Here is a 17,245-nt window from a genome sequence, read left to right as displayed (position 1 = left end):
GAAGTGGAAAAGGCAAAAACAGGTCATGTTCTGGTACAAATTGTTTCAGTTTTTAGTATAAAAGACGAAGAAGTTGCTAGTTTGTGGAGAAGGCTCCAATGTTGAACATTTCTAGCGTAGATGTTAGTTTTCATAGTAAAATATGCTGGTTTTTCAGAGTAACAGTACAGACTTGGGCATTATCGGTAGTTTTTATGTGGTAAACAATGCTAGTTTTTCGACGCACGGCGGTAGTTTTTGGCGTTACAACAACACACGCTAATGCAAAATTTGATTTTATTCTTCTCATGCCATTTCCTAGTTTAAAGTTAATAGTCTGTTCAAATATGGAAGGGGAAAAGGGATGAACAGGTATGTAAATAAAAATTACTGGTTTCTGTTTTTAGCATCAAAGACATCAACCATTTTTAGTGATGAAGAAGAAGGTAGTTTTCGGAGAGGATGCTAGTTTTGAATATTTGATAGTTTTCGTAAAAGATGCATGTTTCCGGCATATACGATGCTTCATATTTTCGGAGTATAACAGTCGAATTTGTGTGTTATTATTTGTTTTTCAACATACAGGACGAAAGTAGTTTTTGGAGCTGAAACAACATGAGGAAAAAGAAAAAAAAAAAACCTTGGGAAGGGGCCGCACATGAGGTAATCCCCCTCCTAGGCTGCAGTGAGCAGAGCGTTCCAAAGCACCAGAGAACGCTCTCGAACATGTGGAGTTCTTCTTGGCTCTTGGGATCACTAGCAGAGCAGCGTTTTCCGAGCATGTGCGGTCCTTTCAAGGTTTTTTTGTCCTTCCTCACGCGGAAGTTTTGAGTTTTCCCTTGCCCTCATGTAGCTTTTAGATCAGGGGATAGTGTAATAACTGTCTGTAGTCTTTACAACCCTTTTGAGACTTCCTGTGATTAAGGCGCAAATAAACATGACTTGACTTGACACTCGCAAATGTAAAATTTATTTTGTGTGCATCCAACTTTTTGGTTGAACGTTACGCAATATGTTCAAATACGGAGGCATAAACAGGTACGTGACTAAAAAGAAAGACGTATAAACATTTCTGTGGTGTATGTTTTCTTAAAGGGGCAGTGTGTATTATTTAAAGCGACCTGGTGGTTGAAAAAACCAAACCCTTCATTCATTAAAAATAAAAAACAGTATTGATCTAAAAATGAGCAAAAGCACGTGAACTATCATAAAAAACAAGTCTTTTTTTAAAAACAGTCGCATACCAAGAACATGTCATTTAAATGACAGGCGCCTTAACGAAAGGGAGCTGACATGATTGTTGCTACGGTTACCCCAAAACATTCGGGGCATAAAAAAAAAAAATGCTTTTTGGTCACAGTGGGTCACCGTATTGGATTCTCCCATGTACTTTTAGCATTTGTTTTCCATTGCATTACACATTACAGCAACATCCAATGGTACACACTGCCCCTTTAATGTTTAAAGTGTAGAAAAAGCTTCTATTACCCTTTATTTTACTGTATCGCTCCTCGCAGTAGTAATAAAAAGGCAAACGTAATCATAGCAAATTTCCTGCTCGGTACGTTTAATGCTTGACACACTCCCTAAAACGTTTCTAGGATGCAAAATGAAGTTCACCTGCTCCGGTTCATATGGTCCTACGTTTATGTGTTCCCTAAACGCCACACGGGGAAAGATGGAGGAACTGGCAGTAGTGTTTTGATCAATACAAGCCCCGCCCAAGACTAATAACGCTCGTGGTGATATAAAAGTGCTTCAACTTATGTTAGTCGTAAATGTACTTATCACCTCTATAGCTCTATAGATATCTCTGTACTGTATATCATCTCTTAGCAACAAAAAAATAAAATATATATTTATATACTGGATAGAAAAACACTCACTACTACTCGCTACGCCGGACAAGAACTCGTCAATAATAAACTTGCCTGCGCTGGTCGCTTTTGTGATTGTTTTGAGCTTTCCGGGACCTCCTCTCCTCTAGGGGGCGACATTATTAAACAATGGCACATTTTGTTTCGCTAAAAAAAAAAACAAAAAACCATAAATCAAAAGGTAATATTGAAAAGCATAATCACAGATCAAGTTAATGTTTTTTGTCTTTTTCAGAGAGTAAGAGTAACAATAATAATAATAATGCGTCGTTACCAAAAATCACAGAAACTCTTGGTCAAAATATCGAGTGAAGCCCGCACTTTGGCTTTTCAAAATAAAAACACACAGAAGCTTCATTATAACGAAAAGAAAAAAAGCCAAAGGCAGGGACATTTGTCTTTGCTACATGTCTCTAAGCATCAAAAGACGACGACTCAGCCGAGTGTGGCCCAAAAAACAAGAGATGAAATAAAAACAACCACGAAATAAAAGTACATATGTATTTGGTTACATGTTTTTATAACTGCGGGATCCCAACAACTGCAAAAAGTACTCAAAATGGTTACCTAGTGATAAGGAATGCTGGCCTTAAAAATTGTTCTAACATACAAAAAAAAACATGCTACGAGGAAGTAGTAGAAGAAGAAAAATTAGTATATAACTACACTTGTCTCTTAATCTTTTTTTAACCAATAAATAAATGAAGATTGCACTGTAATTGGCATTGTAAAGTACTGTATGCAAATATATAGTATAAATTAAAAAAACAAAAAAAAACTACCCCCTAAAAACTGTACTATCATTTTCCGATCGACTTTGGCAAACAAAAAAAAGGTATTTGAGCGAGTAAACCACGCAAATGTTGACAAGGCACGGCATCCGAAATAGGACGTAAATGCAGAAAAGCGGAAAAAAGACGACAAGAAGTGAGAATGGCGTCAGTAACGGAGAGGCGATGGGGCTCTTTTATTTAACCCTCCTGTTATTTTGCGGGTCAAAATGACCCAATTTCAACTGAGATAAAATTGTTTTCGCGAATCATATATATATATATATCCAAGCACAATATTTTTACTGGATGCTTTTTGGAATTTTTTACTACATTTCGGGTCCAATTGACCCAAACTGTTGATAACCTTTGAACCTTAATACACTACTAAGGGGTGGCAGTAGCTCAGGAGATAGAGCGCTCGTCTTGGGATCAAGGGATCCCAGTTCGAATCCCGGCTCGTCCGTGTTACATGTCGAAGTGTCCTCGGGTAAGACACTGAACCCCTAATACCCCCAATAAGCAGGTTAGCGCCTTACATGGCTGCAAGTCCGCTATTGGGAAATGTGGAGCACATTGTAAAGCGCTTCAGGAAGTCATTAACTTGAAAAGCGCTATTTAAATGCAGATCATTTCATTTCATTTCATTTACGTTTATAAGTTAAAAAATTAGTTTGAACTGACAATTTTTTGGACAATTTAAAATTCAACAACTACAAATTTATAGTTTTGTATTAAAATCATAAGCTTCAAACAGTTTTTGGAGAGGTAATAAAACAGCAAAAAAAAAAAAGCATGGGTCATAATGACCCATATTTATGTTGAAAATCAAATTCAGCGCTCTCATTCTTACACAGCCTGTCAAGTTGACAGATTTTAAAGTTAAACAACTACATTTTAATTGAAATAAAATAAACGTTGATTACTTGTTGGAGTGCTAACGAAAACACCCAAAAAGACTTGGGTCAAATTGACCCATTTTTTTGTCGGAAAAAAAAAAAACAATTCCGCGTCCTCATTTATACACAGCCAGCTTCGATTTTACACATTTTAACGTTTAACCACTACAAATGTATTGTTTTGTATTAAAATCATGAGCTTTAATTAGTTGTTGGGGTGCATTTGAATTGGCAAAAAGCCTGGGTCAGATTGACCCTTTTAATTGTTAAAGAGCCAAATCAGCGTCCTCATTTTTACGCAGCCTACGACGGTTTAACATGTTTGAGGTGTAACAAATACTAATATATAGTTTTATATTAAATATCATGTTGGGGTGCTAATGAAACAAAAAGGAACCCTGGGTCAGATTGACCCAATTCGGTTAAACATCCAATTCAGCGTCCTGATTTTTACGCAGCCTGTCACGATATAACACATTTTAATCTGTAACTAACAACTAGAAATTTATAGTTTTATATTATGTAATTTTATCAGATGTTGGGGTGCTGATGATAGAGCCCCCCAAAAAAAACCTGGGTCAAATTGACCCATTTTTATGTATTTTGTGATACTGTATATTATTGTATTGGAAAACGTGAGCTTTGATTTGTTATCTGAAGTTTTAATGGGACGAACATAGCACGGGTCAAACTGGCCCATTTTGAAAAGCAACAAATAGTATTTAATGATGAAGCTTCATCCATTATATCCTCAATGGTAACTTTTTAATATCAATAATGTTCATCGGGTTTATCATTAAATATAGCCTGGGTTTAATTGACCTGGGTGCAACATTAGCATTCCTGAGAAACCAACCTAACAGGAGGGTTAATGGACATTTCTTTTCTTTTTTTTCTCCATTATTCCCTGAGGTACGTTACAGGCCTCATGTGCAGGACTCCATTTTATACGGGTCGGGGTGATCTCTTTGGGCTGTGTACCTTGGCTTTGTGGTGATTGGAGGAATGGTGCTTAAAATGCCCGCTTGCTATTTGTAGAGAATTGAGATATCAAAAAATGATATTCGGTTGGGTTGCAGGGGAAAAAAGGCAAGGGTTAGCTTCAACTTCCAAAAATGGACCGATTTTTCATTTGTTGACCTTTCAGACAGGGAAATAGCTACTATAGGAGAGATGGATCTTCGATTTTGTCATTTTTTCCGGCATTTTTACTTTTTATGACCATCAGCGGCGATATCTCATCTTAGCTGGGTTATGTGTGAAAAGCAAAGCTGAACAGGATCTCTGTGTGGAAGTCCAAAAGCCCTTTCCACCCCAAAGTGAAAATCCAGGGATTTTTTTTTTTAAATTACTGGTCTCTGCGTGATATGCAAGCAGTTTAACAATTTTAATGTTGCACCACTTTTGAAAGATCTCTGTGTGAAATTATTTCAGGCTAGCAGGAATTTAAAAGTGGGGTGAGTAATTGAGAGGGGGTGTTTGGTGCATGGGAAGATTAGGGGGTTCAAAAATCTATCTAGGTTGAGCTGGATCTCTGTGTGAAAGTGTAAAAAAAAAGCCCTTTCCGATTGCGAATAATCTGCGATTTTTCATCACTGATCTCCATTTGAAATGCAAGGATAGCTTAACAGTTCAAACTGTGCACCCATTTTTCAGGATCTCTGTGTGAAACTTGACATGGCAGGAGTGGGGCTAGTGATCTAGAGAGGGTGCTCAGGCATTTTGGGGAGGGGGGAGGGGGAGTAGGGGATGTGTACAAAGCTAAGTTGCGCAGGATCTTTGTGAGGAAGTGCAAAAGTTGAAATCTAGGATTTTTCTTCACTGGTAAGACCAACAATTGTTGCACCGATCTTTTAGGATCTCTGTGTGAAACTTTAATCCGCGCTAGCAGGAATTTCACAGTGGGGGGCAGAATGTTAGAGAGGGTGCTGACAAATGTTGGGGTGGGACGATTAGGGGTGTGGCGGGGCATATAAGGATGTGTAGAAGGCAAAGTTGAGCAGGATCTCTGTGTGAAAGTTCTAAAGCCCTTTCCAATTGCGAAGTCGATATCAAGGATTTTTCTTCACTTCTCTGTGTGAAATGCAAGCTCAGTTATAACCGTTTGAATGTTGCACAAATTTTGCAGGATCTTTGCGTGAATTTCACAGCGGGGGCAGTGATTGAGAGAGGGAACTGACGCATAACCAGGGAATGTTCAGGACCGAGGGGTTCATAAAAGGCAGAAGCGGTGTTGTGGTGCGGCCGTTTAGCGGAGCGACCGCGTGAAATCCGGGCTCCAGTTTAATGCCCCGATCGGCTTCCGATCTCATCCGGAATGGGCCCGTCCTAACCTGTCCATCACGGCTACTACCATCTAATTTCGATCACGTACGTGTGCATTTATAAAGATATACATTTATATTAGATAACCGGGTTTCAGTTCTAAATATGACAAAAAAAACACAGGATAGCAGCATCTTACATCACACGAGGATTGCATCACTTTGGAAAGCATTAAGAAGCGGAAAATGTTTTCTGTTTCATCCATGACGTGCGGCTAAAGCTTTGAATGTCGACAATAGAATTGGGCTGAGTGGATAAAGACTGCAGCAAACGTAATAATACAAAAAGCAAAACAGTAAGGCAACCGACCAGAAGTATACATGTCCTCTAATGCAGTGGTCGGCAACGTTTTCTGTACCGCGGAGCGTTTTCTATAATATTCTCGTGACCCCGCCCATTAATAATAATGATAACAGGACTGTGATATTACTAGACCACTATGGATGACATAGGAATAGGCATTCAGTTTGATCTCATAGGCACACTATTTTCACTCACAGTACCACCTTGTCTTTCCTTTTTTACCTTGAAAGTGCACGTGATGGGTCAAACATGGGTTGACATTTTCATGTTAATGCCCTCTTACTGCAGTGTACAACGTGGCGCCATATTCTAGCATCATGGGAAGGAGTTCAGCCAAAACAACGTTGTGCAGCGATTGACTAATCACAATCGCGTGCGCTTTTGAAATAAAAAAAAGGCGAGAGAAAGTCGTACACTGGTCGATCGTTGTACGACATTGTTTGGTCTGCACTCATTCTCATAACGATCCATTACACTGCCACGTATAGAACGATGTAATGGAGCAAAATGGGAATGAGTTCAAGTCAAGTCAGGTTTATTATAGCCCTTAATCCCAAGGTGTCTCAAAGGGCTGCACAGACTACAGGCTATGCAAACTACAGCCCAATATTACACCATCCCCTGATCTAAAACCTGCATGAGGGCAAGGAAAAAAAATCAAAAACCTCAGCATGAGGAAAATCCCCCTTCCAGGATGACCAGGCTGCGATGGATGTAGCATTAACAAACGATAAAATTAAAAATAAAATCTAAAACAATTAAAGTATACTATGAAATAAAATTCAAATCAAATGGATGAACAGGTAGCATTAACAAAACAAGGCTGTATAACGATTGAGCAATCACGTCTTGAAGATAAAAAGGGCAAGACAAGGTGGTACTGTGAGTAAAAATATTGATGATGAGATAAAATCCACCTTACTGAGGATAAGCAGTGCAGATAATGGATGGATGGAAATTCAATTCGAATGCATTTCCTACGTCATCACTTCCGCAATCTGGGTTCGATTCCCGTTGCATCCGAGGTTGCGCGAAAGTGGTCGGCGACCGATCAACCCCTGCTCAAATACGGCAACCACCGTGAAACCTCACAAACTGAGTTTTTCTATTTCTTTTTTAGGATGGGATATACGAAAAAATTCAGTATAAGCAAAAAGCAGGGGCACCTATTTTTTTCTCCCCGTGCGGCCCGGCACCAACCGTTGCCGACCACTGCTCTAATGGAATAGAAAAAAAGGCTATTTTAAGGCTCCCGGATGAAAACATTGAAGAAGAACGTCTCGATTGTTTGTTTTCCGACAATCTGTGAGCAAAAAGTCTCTCTTGGGTTACGCTTTCTCTTTCTATCCTGTCGTGTAAAAAAAAGAAGAAAAAAAAGAAAAAAATTCCCTCACTTCATGAAGAAGTACTGCAGAAAGAAGGCGATGAGGAAGGCCAGGCCGGCGAAGGCGCAAACGATGAGAGCGGCGAGGGGCTCGTCGCTCGAGAGGATGCTGGTTGCCGCACCCCGGCCCACGCAGGATCCCATCGACGCCCCGCCGGGCGTGGTCGCCTCCTGGCGTCGCAGCGTGAACTGGGAGGAAGGGCTGAAGGGCCCGCAAAGTTCCTGGCCCGAGTCCTGGCAACGACGGCAGGCCCCCACCCGGAAGCGGTAGTCGGAGTTGGCCCCCAGGCCCGAGAGCTGGAAGGAGCCATCCTCGCCCTTGAACACCTGTTGCAAAACGATCGGTTACTGTATTTATTCCTGTAGAGTGGGGATTGGAGGGAAGATCGGGCCTCAAAAATCCAGCCCGACCTCACCCAGGCCCGTAAGTATTAAAGCCCGAGCCCGACCAATTCACTCGATTTAAAGGACCGAGCCCGGAGCAAACGAGGACTCGGGAGGAGGAGAGGTGCTTCATGATAACAAATAAAGCCTGTATTTCCCAACAAAACTGAAGTTAAACAAGACTGTATAAACATATACATCTTTTATATTTTTTGTCTGCAGAATTTACATCAATCGGCAATTTTCCATCATTTTAAGGCCTTTCGTCATTTTGGCAGGTTGAGAATTGGGCCATAAATCACAGCAGCTATAATTCCTTGAGAATCTAGCGCGGCACTTAGAGAGAGATAGAGGCGGGGAGACAAAGCAGAACCGTGATGGCCCGTCATACAAGTTTTGTTTTCGTAAACATTTATATCTCATCTCAATAGCCGTACCGCTTATCCTCATTAGGGTCGCGGGGGGCTGGAGCCCATCCCAGCCATCTCCGGGCAGTGGGCAGAGGACACCCTGAACTGGTTGCCAGCCAATCGCAGGGCACACAGGGACAGACAACTCATTCGCTCATTCACACCTACGGACAATTTGGACCGGCCAATTCACCTAAAATGCATGTTTTTGGAACGTGGGAGGAAACCGGAGTGCCCGGAGGAATCCCACGCAAGCACGGGGAGAACATACAAACTCCGCACAGGAAGTCTGGAGTTGAATTTGAACCCACGACAGGTTGACATGACATGAACTGTGCCGCACAAGCGCTAACCACTGCGCCACCGTGCTGCCCTAAACATTTATATAAACATATTAATTTTATTTAAAAGTCAGCAAGAGAGAAACTCAACCCGGACGTAATGATTGACTTTTTAGGCCCGAGTCCACCCGAAATTTTGATGGGGTCTGGCTTGGACCCTTAGTTTTTAAAAAAAAAAATCTGTAAATAATTCTGTTTTACTACTTCTCACCTCAAACTAATCATTGAAAGTGACAAACGTTAAATAGGTGCGGCCATAATTAGAATAATTCATTGATAACGTAAACTATGAACACCATACCTCCATAAAATTCACAATGTATTCATTTAATGTCTTTCAAAGTCCGATTTATCATCAGAAACACCAAAGAGCGGTTGTCTTTGTGCTTTTTTGCGTTTATCTACATCTTCTTTGGTTCCTATTGATGTTTTGCCTGTCTAAAATAATTGTGCAAATATTTTTTTTCCAATTTTTAGGCATTTTAAAAAATGTAAATACCTTATACCATTGTTTTTTAAACATGTATTAATCGTCTCTCTTAATAACTACAGGTAATCATTTATAATTCATTTATAAACGTTTTCTTTATCATCCGGTGTTCCTTTTATTTTTCTTAATAATAAAAAGGTTTTATGCCTTTTTTCCCCTTTTTTCTTCCCCGCCTTGCAGTATAATAAATAGTATCGATTATTCTCCTAGCTTTCAATATCGAGTTTGAATTTTTAGCAATGGAACAACCTTACAATACAATAAACCCATAGTTATTTCCATCTTTGTGGGCACGACTTTTGGATGCAATTCCACAACCATCCACCAGATGGTGCTATATCGTTTGAACTGTTGGCAATTTGGACAAGAATTTCACAAATGGATGGATTGTCAAGTCAAGTCACGTTTATTTGTATAGTCCTTAATCACACAAGGAGTAGTATACAAAGACCACCTCGAAACTTGGCGCTTCGTTTATAACTGGTTCACTCCTTCGCGTATTTTGAACTGAACTGATTTATTGTCATTGATATTGTACCGTGCAATGTGTTCTGTTAGACAACACGCCACTGGAATGGATTAGGGAGGGTGCTCATTGTGGACTGGGTGTAACTTTCTGTGTGCCCGACTGTGCTGTATGCTGTCTGTTAAACAGCCAGGGTGGCCATGCGTACTCAACGTCTCTGACTGAAAATAAACTAGTAAGAACTGCGACCGCTAGCTTAGATTATTCACCAATTAAACCGGATTTTTAGGAAAGTCAGAAGAGCGTAACAAAATTGTAATCACCAGCCGGTGCTTCGTGGATTATTATCGGGTTCCAGAAGAGACTCGGGTTGCGTCTAGGAGAAGGCTACTACTAGCGGCTAGGCTAACAACTATTTGAAGCGACTATAAGCCATGAAATGGATGACTTGGAGCAACCTCTATTATTATTTATTCAAGAATGGGCATTATATGGACACGAGTACACAACTCAAGATACTGTAATCCTCTCTTTTTCTCAACCACACTGCAGTTGCAGCGTTTTTTGAGCCATCGATCCGAAAACTGCGGCCACACTTAAACGGAAAATGATCGGCTTTTCAAAACTGCCACCGCAGTGTGTGTTGTCCATCGATCAATACACACCTATTTTTTTCAGCGCCCCCCCGAAGACATTAAGAAAAAGGAAGCGAGCCAAGAATACAAATGAATCAATTCTACCCTCAACTGAACCCACACGTGTGGATTTTTTCATCTTGTAAGAACACCTGGAGAATATCATTTTTTTATAATTTGATACTCAATAAACTGTTAGTTCCAGTAGGTTGGTTTGCAAGCTTTTCGCAATCTCCCAAAATAATCTGAAGGGAATATAATTTAACAATAATGATGAGATGTGAACCCTTCTTTTTATGTACTACTCCATTATAATCATTTGGTTTCCTGAATAAAGTATTGTGACAAGTGTTTAGACTGTCAAGAAGACGGGGAAAAAGCATCCATTTTTGTTTTTACATATATTTCCTGGTTGATGATTTTTCATTAATTGTAACCTCGTATTAGAATGAAAAGAGGGGAAAAATATATAATGTAAATCGATCACTAAAAATCAAAAGAAAACAGAGAGGGAAGGAGAAGAAAAAGGAAGGGAGAAGAATGAGAAAAGAAGAATAAAAACAAAGGGAGAGGAAGGAAAAAGAAAGGAGAAGAAAAAAGTAGTAGTAAGAAAGAAGAGGATGGAAGAAAAACAAGAGGGAAGAAGAAACAAGTAGTACTAAGAGAAGGAAAAACAAAGAAACACAAATAAAGTCGAAGCAAGTAAGAAGAATGAGGATGAAGTAGGAATAAGGAAGGGGAAGAAAGAATAAAGAAGAACAAAGATTAAGACAAAAGGATAAAATCAGAATAAAGAAGAGTGAGGAATAAAAAAAGAAAAAGGAAAAGGAAGAAATAGAAAGGAAGACCAAAAAAGAAGAGAAAAGACGAAGGAAGAAGGAAGAAAAAAATAGGAGAAAAAGACTTGAAGGAAGAAAGAAGCACAAAGAAGAAAAAACAATAGGAGAATTAATAAGAAAGAAATATGCAGAAGAGAAAAAGAAAGAAGAGGAAGACAAAGAAGAAAGGAAGAGGAAGAAAAGAGGCGTGTGAAAAAGAAGAAAGAAGAGAGATGAAAGTAAAAATAAGGGAGAAAAGGCAGAACAAATTTGAAGGAAGAGGAAGAAAGGAGAAGGAAGAAGAATAGCAGCAGCGGGCAGAAAAATGAGCAAGAACAAAGAAGAAAAAAGAAGAAGAAAATGAATGAAGAGGAAAGAAGAAGGAAGAAGTAAAAATAGGAAAGAAAAAGAGTGAAGGAAAAGTGAAAAGAAAGCACAAGGAAAATAAAGAGGGCAATGAAAAAAGGTGACTAAAGAACCAAAGGCGTGTAGGCAGAAGACGAGAAAGACAGAAAAACAACATAAATACAAAATATCATTAAAAAGAAATAGATAAATTAAACAATTAAAAATGAAAACCATCTTTTATTTCATTCAGAGACTTAAAAACCTTAATTCGATATCATTGTGTATCTTTGTGCATACCTGTTTATATTCGGACTCTCTGCCGGCCACCGCCTGCAGAACGTAGCACACCGGGTCTCCTCTCATGGCCGGGATGGTCTCCCACCTGATTTCACACACGTTCCCTTCAAGCTGCTGCACCCTGGGAGCTGACCACAAACAACCCAAAATAATAAGAACACCGAATAAAGGCTTCGTACACCTTTTTCATGGCCAAAATTCCAGCATTCATAAAGAACTTTTAAAGCAAAATTTCCACATTTTCTGGTACCATGACAAAAAAAACCAAATCCTCAGCAAATCATGTATTTTGCAGGGCCATAGACACTCTACGATTTACAAATGCGATTTCTAATTGTTTATCAAAACATGATTTTTAGGTTTTGAGCAAATCGTGAATATATTTGTGGATCTGAACAATACGTGTGTAAGTTCCCCAAATAGGTGTTGAGTAAAAATGCAATATGTCCCTAGACATTAAGTCCCTCCGGAGTACTAGCCAAAAAATGCATACTTAAGAAGGAAAAAACATAAATAAGTAGCATATTATTATTATTATTATAAGTGTCACAGTTGCCATGGCGCCCAATTGGCCCCCACCCATGTGGCGCCAGCTGCAGCTCGTTGTCGGATTGCCTTCCCGTCTATTTAAGCTCAGTGCTCTCAATTTCCCTTTGCCAGTCCGTCAACGAACCTCTGCCCCGCAGGACATAGGTTTTGACTCGGTCCTGATTCCTGTTGGTATTTCCTGTCCGGTATAGTTCCCGTTTATTTTGTTCTGTTTAATATTGGTTTCCAGTTTCGTTCCCGTTTAGTTTGTCCTGTATTATTTCGATATCCTTTTTTATAATGAATCCTGTCTGTCCCGTCCTGTACAATATCGACAACATCTGTCCGATATCTGCTCGGGCAATTGGTATCGATCTCGTCGGCCTCTGGCTTCCTATCGTTCCACGCCAGACTGCTGCCTAACATGCATGACTCCCTATTTTCCATAAAATATAAGGCTTGTGTGAGAAACGTCACGCATTTGGGTTCTGATCATGTTCCAGTTCATGACAATGAGGCGCATTTTTGGGGGGAAATTTACTTGATGAAAACCAATACTTAAAACATATATGTCAACAATTTTAAATAGAAATAAAAGAGAGAGCATATGTGTGTGTATCTTAGACACGCTTGAATACACAGTAATGACGTAGCATCTTAAGAGTTACTCAGATAACTATAGAATAAAGAAGCTTACCAAACTATCAGCTTCACTCCAAATCACTGGACCCGACGAAAAATTCACCCTCGGGGTTATTTTTACCGATAAAAAACTCCAATTTGGAAAAATGTCCCTTCCACAAAAGGGTTGAAATGATCAACACAGGCCTAGAGTGCCCTCTTGTGGTTTGGTGTGAAAATAACATGTGAAATAATATACAGTGCCAGTATAAAATTTTCAAACTGAATGATTTAATAATGTGGTAATCAATTCCCATTTAAGCCAAACTATAAAAAAAAAAAACTGGAACTTAAGTTCCGGAAAATACGCTAGCTTACAGAAGTTCTTCCCATTACGATTTATTACTGGGAAACGCTACCTTCATTTTTTACGTGTGTCCCTAATCGACCCGTAATCCTTGCATTGATACAGGGTTCCTACACTTTTTTCAAATTCAAGCACTTTCAAGGACATCTTAAAAAATTTCTTGTATCTTCAAAGGAAGAAAGTTTTTTTTTTTTTTTTAAATAGAGTGTTTTTTGCATTTCATCATTTAATTATAGCACTGAAGAGTTAATATATGTAATTTATATTTTATTGTTTTGCATTTTAAGGGATTTTTTGTTCTTGTTTGACTTTAAATTTGTTTGTTTTGTATTTTACATTTTTTGTTGGGACATCTGTGACTATTTTAATTCATATTCATGTGTTTTCCAAGGATCCCTGCGAAACGTAGAACTTTACTAACGACTAAATAATTTGGTGCATAATATATAATTATTATCGATATTATATCATTAAAAAAATATATATATCTGAGGAGCCATTTGGGAGCTAAGCCAAATGAGCCGAGCCAAAAGAGTCAGTTTTCTAAATAGAGCTGTCCTATTTGGTGCAACCAGTAGGGGACTTTCACATGACAACACCATATTTTACAAGACTTTCCAAAAAAGTTGTCTTCATTTATTGCGTCAGACTGCCAAGAAACATGGCAATGGCAACCATTTCAAGCACTTTCAAGGACTTCATCCAAAATTCAAGCATTTTCCTGAGCTCGAAAAACAAACATTAATATTCAAGGATTTTCAAAGATTTCAAGCACCTGAAGAAACCCTGTTCATGTTTCCCTCTAAGGCAGGGGTGTCAAACTCATTTTAACTCGGAGGCCACACGATAGAACAAACTTTCTGTCGGGGGCCGGACTAGTTGATTAAAGAGAAAGAAAAAGAGAGATAATGAAGTAAGAGAAAGAGGGAGGGAAAAGGAGAGAGGGCGGGACAAAGAAAGAAAAAGAGAGAGGGAGAGAGCGTGAGAAACAAGAGAGATAAAAAGTCGGGAGAGAGGGGGAAAAGAAAGGGAGAGGAAGAAATAAATCCAAAGAGAAATAGAAAGACAGAAGGAGAGAAAAGAGAAAAGAAAGCGCAAAGGGTAGGAAGAGAGAAAGAGAAAAGAGAGAAAAGGAAAAAAGGAAGTTAGAGCAAAAAAAGTTAAAAAGACAGAGAGGGAAAGAGACAAAGAGCAACAAAGGAAGAGAAAAAGAGAGACACAGAGAGTGAAAGGGACAAGGACAGGGAGTGGGAGAAAAGGGGTGGAAAAGAGAGAGAGAGAAATAAATACAAGTACAGTGTCTTTGTTCGAGGAACCTAGCTTTGGCAACATCAAGTTGACATATTTCAACCTGCAGCTTGTTTTTCTCTTGCGCTTCTCTGAGTGTTGTCTTGCGGGCCGGATTCAATCCCTGAGCGGGCCTGAAATGGCCCGCGGGCCGCCTGTTTGACACATGTGCTTTAAGGTGTAGTCCTCTTGGATGCACAAGAGAATACCGCACAAACTAATGCCAGGTGGCGTTAATAACGAGGGAAAGAGAAACGCAACGGCAAAGCAAGCCACCAGAAATAAATTTTCGAGCAGACTTGTTGAGAAACATGGCAAAAAACGTAAAAGCATTAACAACCACCACACCTAAAATCCAAGCACTTTTCAATTCCTGAAAACACAACACTAACATTTTCAAGGATTTCAAGCACCTGTATAAACCCCGGAAATAGTCGAGTGAGATTTACCTTTGAGGGCAGGGGGCACGGACTTGGTGGTGGTGAAAGTCTGGCAGTCTGAGAAGGGGCCCTCCCCGGCCTCGGTGGTGGCCTGTATTCTGAAGGTGTAGCTGCTGAACTCCGTCAGTCGTTGGACCTTATAAGTGTGACTCGGGCCCCGGTAGATGGTCAGGAACCTGTGGCACAATAGAAAGAGGATTTCAACCACACATACGTGTATAACGCGTAATTGTCGCTTATAACACATTAATTGCCGGATTTTCAAAAATATAAGACACAGTTTTTTTCATAGTTTGGGCTTGGGTGCGACTTATACTCCAGTGCGACATATGTATGGTTTTTCCTTCTTAAAAATGACATTTTTAGCTGGTAAGATTTATAGTCCAGAGCGACTTATAGTCTGGAAAATACAGTAGATTGTGACTTATTTGTTTTTTTTTAATTGTTGCTGCTAAATGTTAATGCACTTCTTTTCATTGCACTATTGTTATGATCCACTCTTCTTTTTTCATTGCATTACAGACGCTGCCCTGCTTACGGACATGTTAGGTTCCGGACGATCCAAAAAGCGATCCAACCATTTTCTCAACCGCATCAAGCTTTCTTATTCCACTTTCATTTCAAAAGAAACGGCTCGCCTATTCTTTACACTTTACACCAACCTTATTGAACGGATGCACGAGACATTAAAAAATCAAAATGTCAAAGTTCTTAGCTGGAGATACAGTATAGAATTGTTTACACACGAACTAGGAAGAGGAAGCTGATTTTTTTCTTCAGGGTGGATGCTGAGTGACCTCTCACAGCGCCACACGGCGGAAAGAAGCACTACAGTACTGTCCTCTACTCGGAAAAAGGTGCTGTCATGGTTGCCATGGCGCCCAATTGGCCCCACCCGTGTGTGTCACGGCTGCCATTGTGCCCAATAAGCCCCGCCCGTGTGGTGCCAGCTGCGGCTCGTTGAGGGATTTGACTTTCTGTTTATATAAAGCTCAGCACTCTCTTGCTTCAGTTTCAGCCCGTCAAACAAACTTCTGCCCCACAAGACGTGGGTTCTGACTCCTGTTTTCCTGTGATATCTCCAATCCGCTATTGTTCCCGTTTATTGTTGTCCTGTTTAATATCGGGTTCCAGGTTAGTTTCCATCTGTTTTTGTCCCGTTTATTTTTTTTCTCCAGTTTTTGTTCCCGTCTAGCTTCTCCAGTTAATTTTCGATATCCTGATCCGTTATCTTTCCTGTCCGGTATCGACCTCATATGTCCGATATCAACTCGGGCAATTGTAATCGGTCTCGTCGGTCTCTGGCTTCCAGTCTTTCCACGCCAGACCAGCTACCTAACGTGCATGACTCCCCATTTCCCGTAAAATAAAGGCTTGTGTGAGAACGTCACGCGATTGGATCCTGATCCTGTTCTAGTTCTGACAGGTGCAAACAGTACAAAATCTAATTTACAGCAATGTCCGGATATTTTCAACACCCCGAATGTTAGTATCTACCGTTTGACGTTTAAGTCGGGGAGTGTATGTGTTATTATAATTTAGGCCAGTTCTCCAAGCTCTACATCGCAATTATTTTTTTGCCGCTTTATCCTGATAGTCTGTTGTTCTTTTTCTCCTCAAAGTTTCTATCATCATATTTTCCAAACTGTAAGTCGTGTTTTTTTAAAAGTCTGTTATTTGGACTTTTGCGACTTATATAAGTGTCACGGTTGCCATGGCGCCCAATTGGCCCCGCCTGTGTGGCGCCAGCTGCAGCTTGTTGACAGATTGGCTCCTTGTCAGTATTTAAAGTGTGTCCTGTCAGTCCCCTTTTGTCGATCCGTCTGCGAATCTGTTTTTACACTGCAAGCTCTGTTTCGCCTGTCCTGTTTTTTTTTTTTGCCCCTGTTAGTCTCTCGTTAGGATCTGTTTTAAACAAGACCACGTCTGCTCTCCCGCCCCGAATAACGATCCGTTTTTTGATCTCAACCACGTCTACTCTCCTCTCCTGGCTTCTGACTTGTTTCCAATCCCGATCACGTTTTTGCTCTTCTATGCCGGCTACTGACTCGTTTTTTTCCGTTCCTGACACCGCCATCGCTCGCCACGGAAGACCCACTTCCGCGTCTGAGCAACCTACTCCCCGCGACCAGTGATCTCCAGATCGTGTGTGTGCTCCTTTCCCTTCTTCCCAATAAAACTGAGAAATATTATGCGGGTGGGTCCTGTCTCCGTTCTGGTCATGACAATGTTTCTTTTCCTTCTTGATCATGCATTTTTTAGTTGCTGCATCTAAA

The 17,245-nt window shown here is 40.1% G+C and overlaps 1 protein-coding gene across 1 annotated transcript in view; it reads right to left on the bottom strand.

The window, feature by feature from the left end:
• Window positions 1-926: 926 nt before the first annotated feature.
• fndc3ba (fibronectin type III domain containing 3Ba) overlaps window positions 927-17,245 on the bottom strand; it is a 197,092-nt gene continuing 180,773 nt past the window's right edge. Inside the window, exons 25-27 of the mRNA XM_088354092.1 lie at window positions 14,979-15,145; window positions 11,727-11,854; window positions 927-7,864 (exon numbers count right to left, since the gene is read on the bottom strand). Of these exons, the coding sequence (XP_088210218.1) occupies window positions 7,544-7,864; window positions 11,727-11,854; window positions 14,979-15,145 (616 nt within the window). The 3' untranslated portion in view covers window positions 927-7,543. The remainder of the gene's footprint in view (window positions 7,865-11,726; window positions 11,855-14,978; window positions 15,146-17,245) is intronic.

This window comes from Urocampus carinirostris, chromosome 15, assembly GCF_059441175.1.
Source record: "Urocampus carinirostris isolate Australia breed hairy pipefish chromosome 15, RoL_Ucar_1.0, whole genome shotgun sequence".
Taxonomy (NCBI): domain Eukaryota; kingdom Metazoa; phylum Chordata; class Actinopteri; order Syngnathiformes; family Syngnathidae; genus Urocampus; species Urocampus carinirostris.
This window is presented reverse-complemented; position numbering and strand designations above follow the sequence as displayed.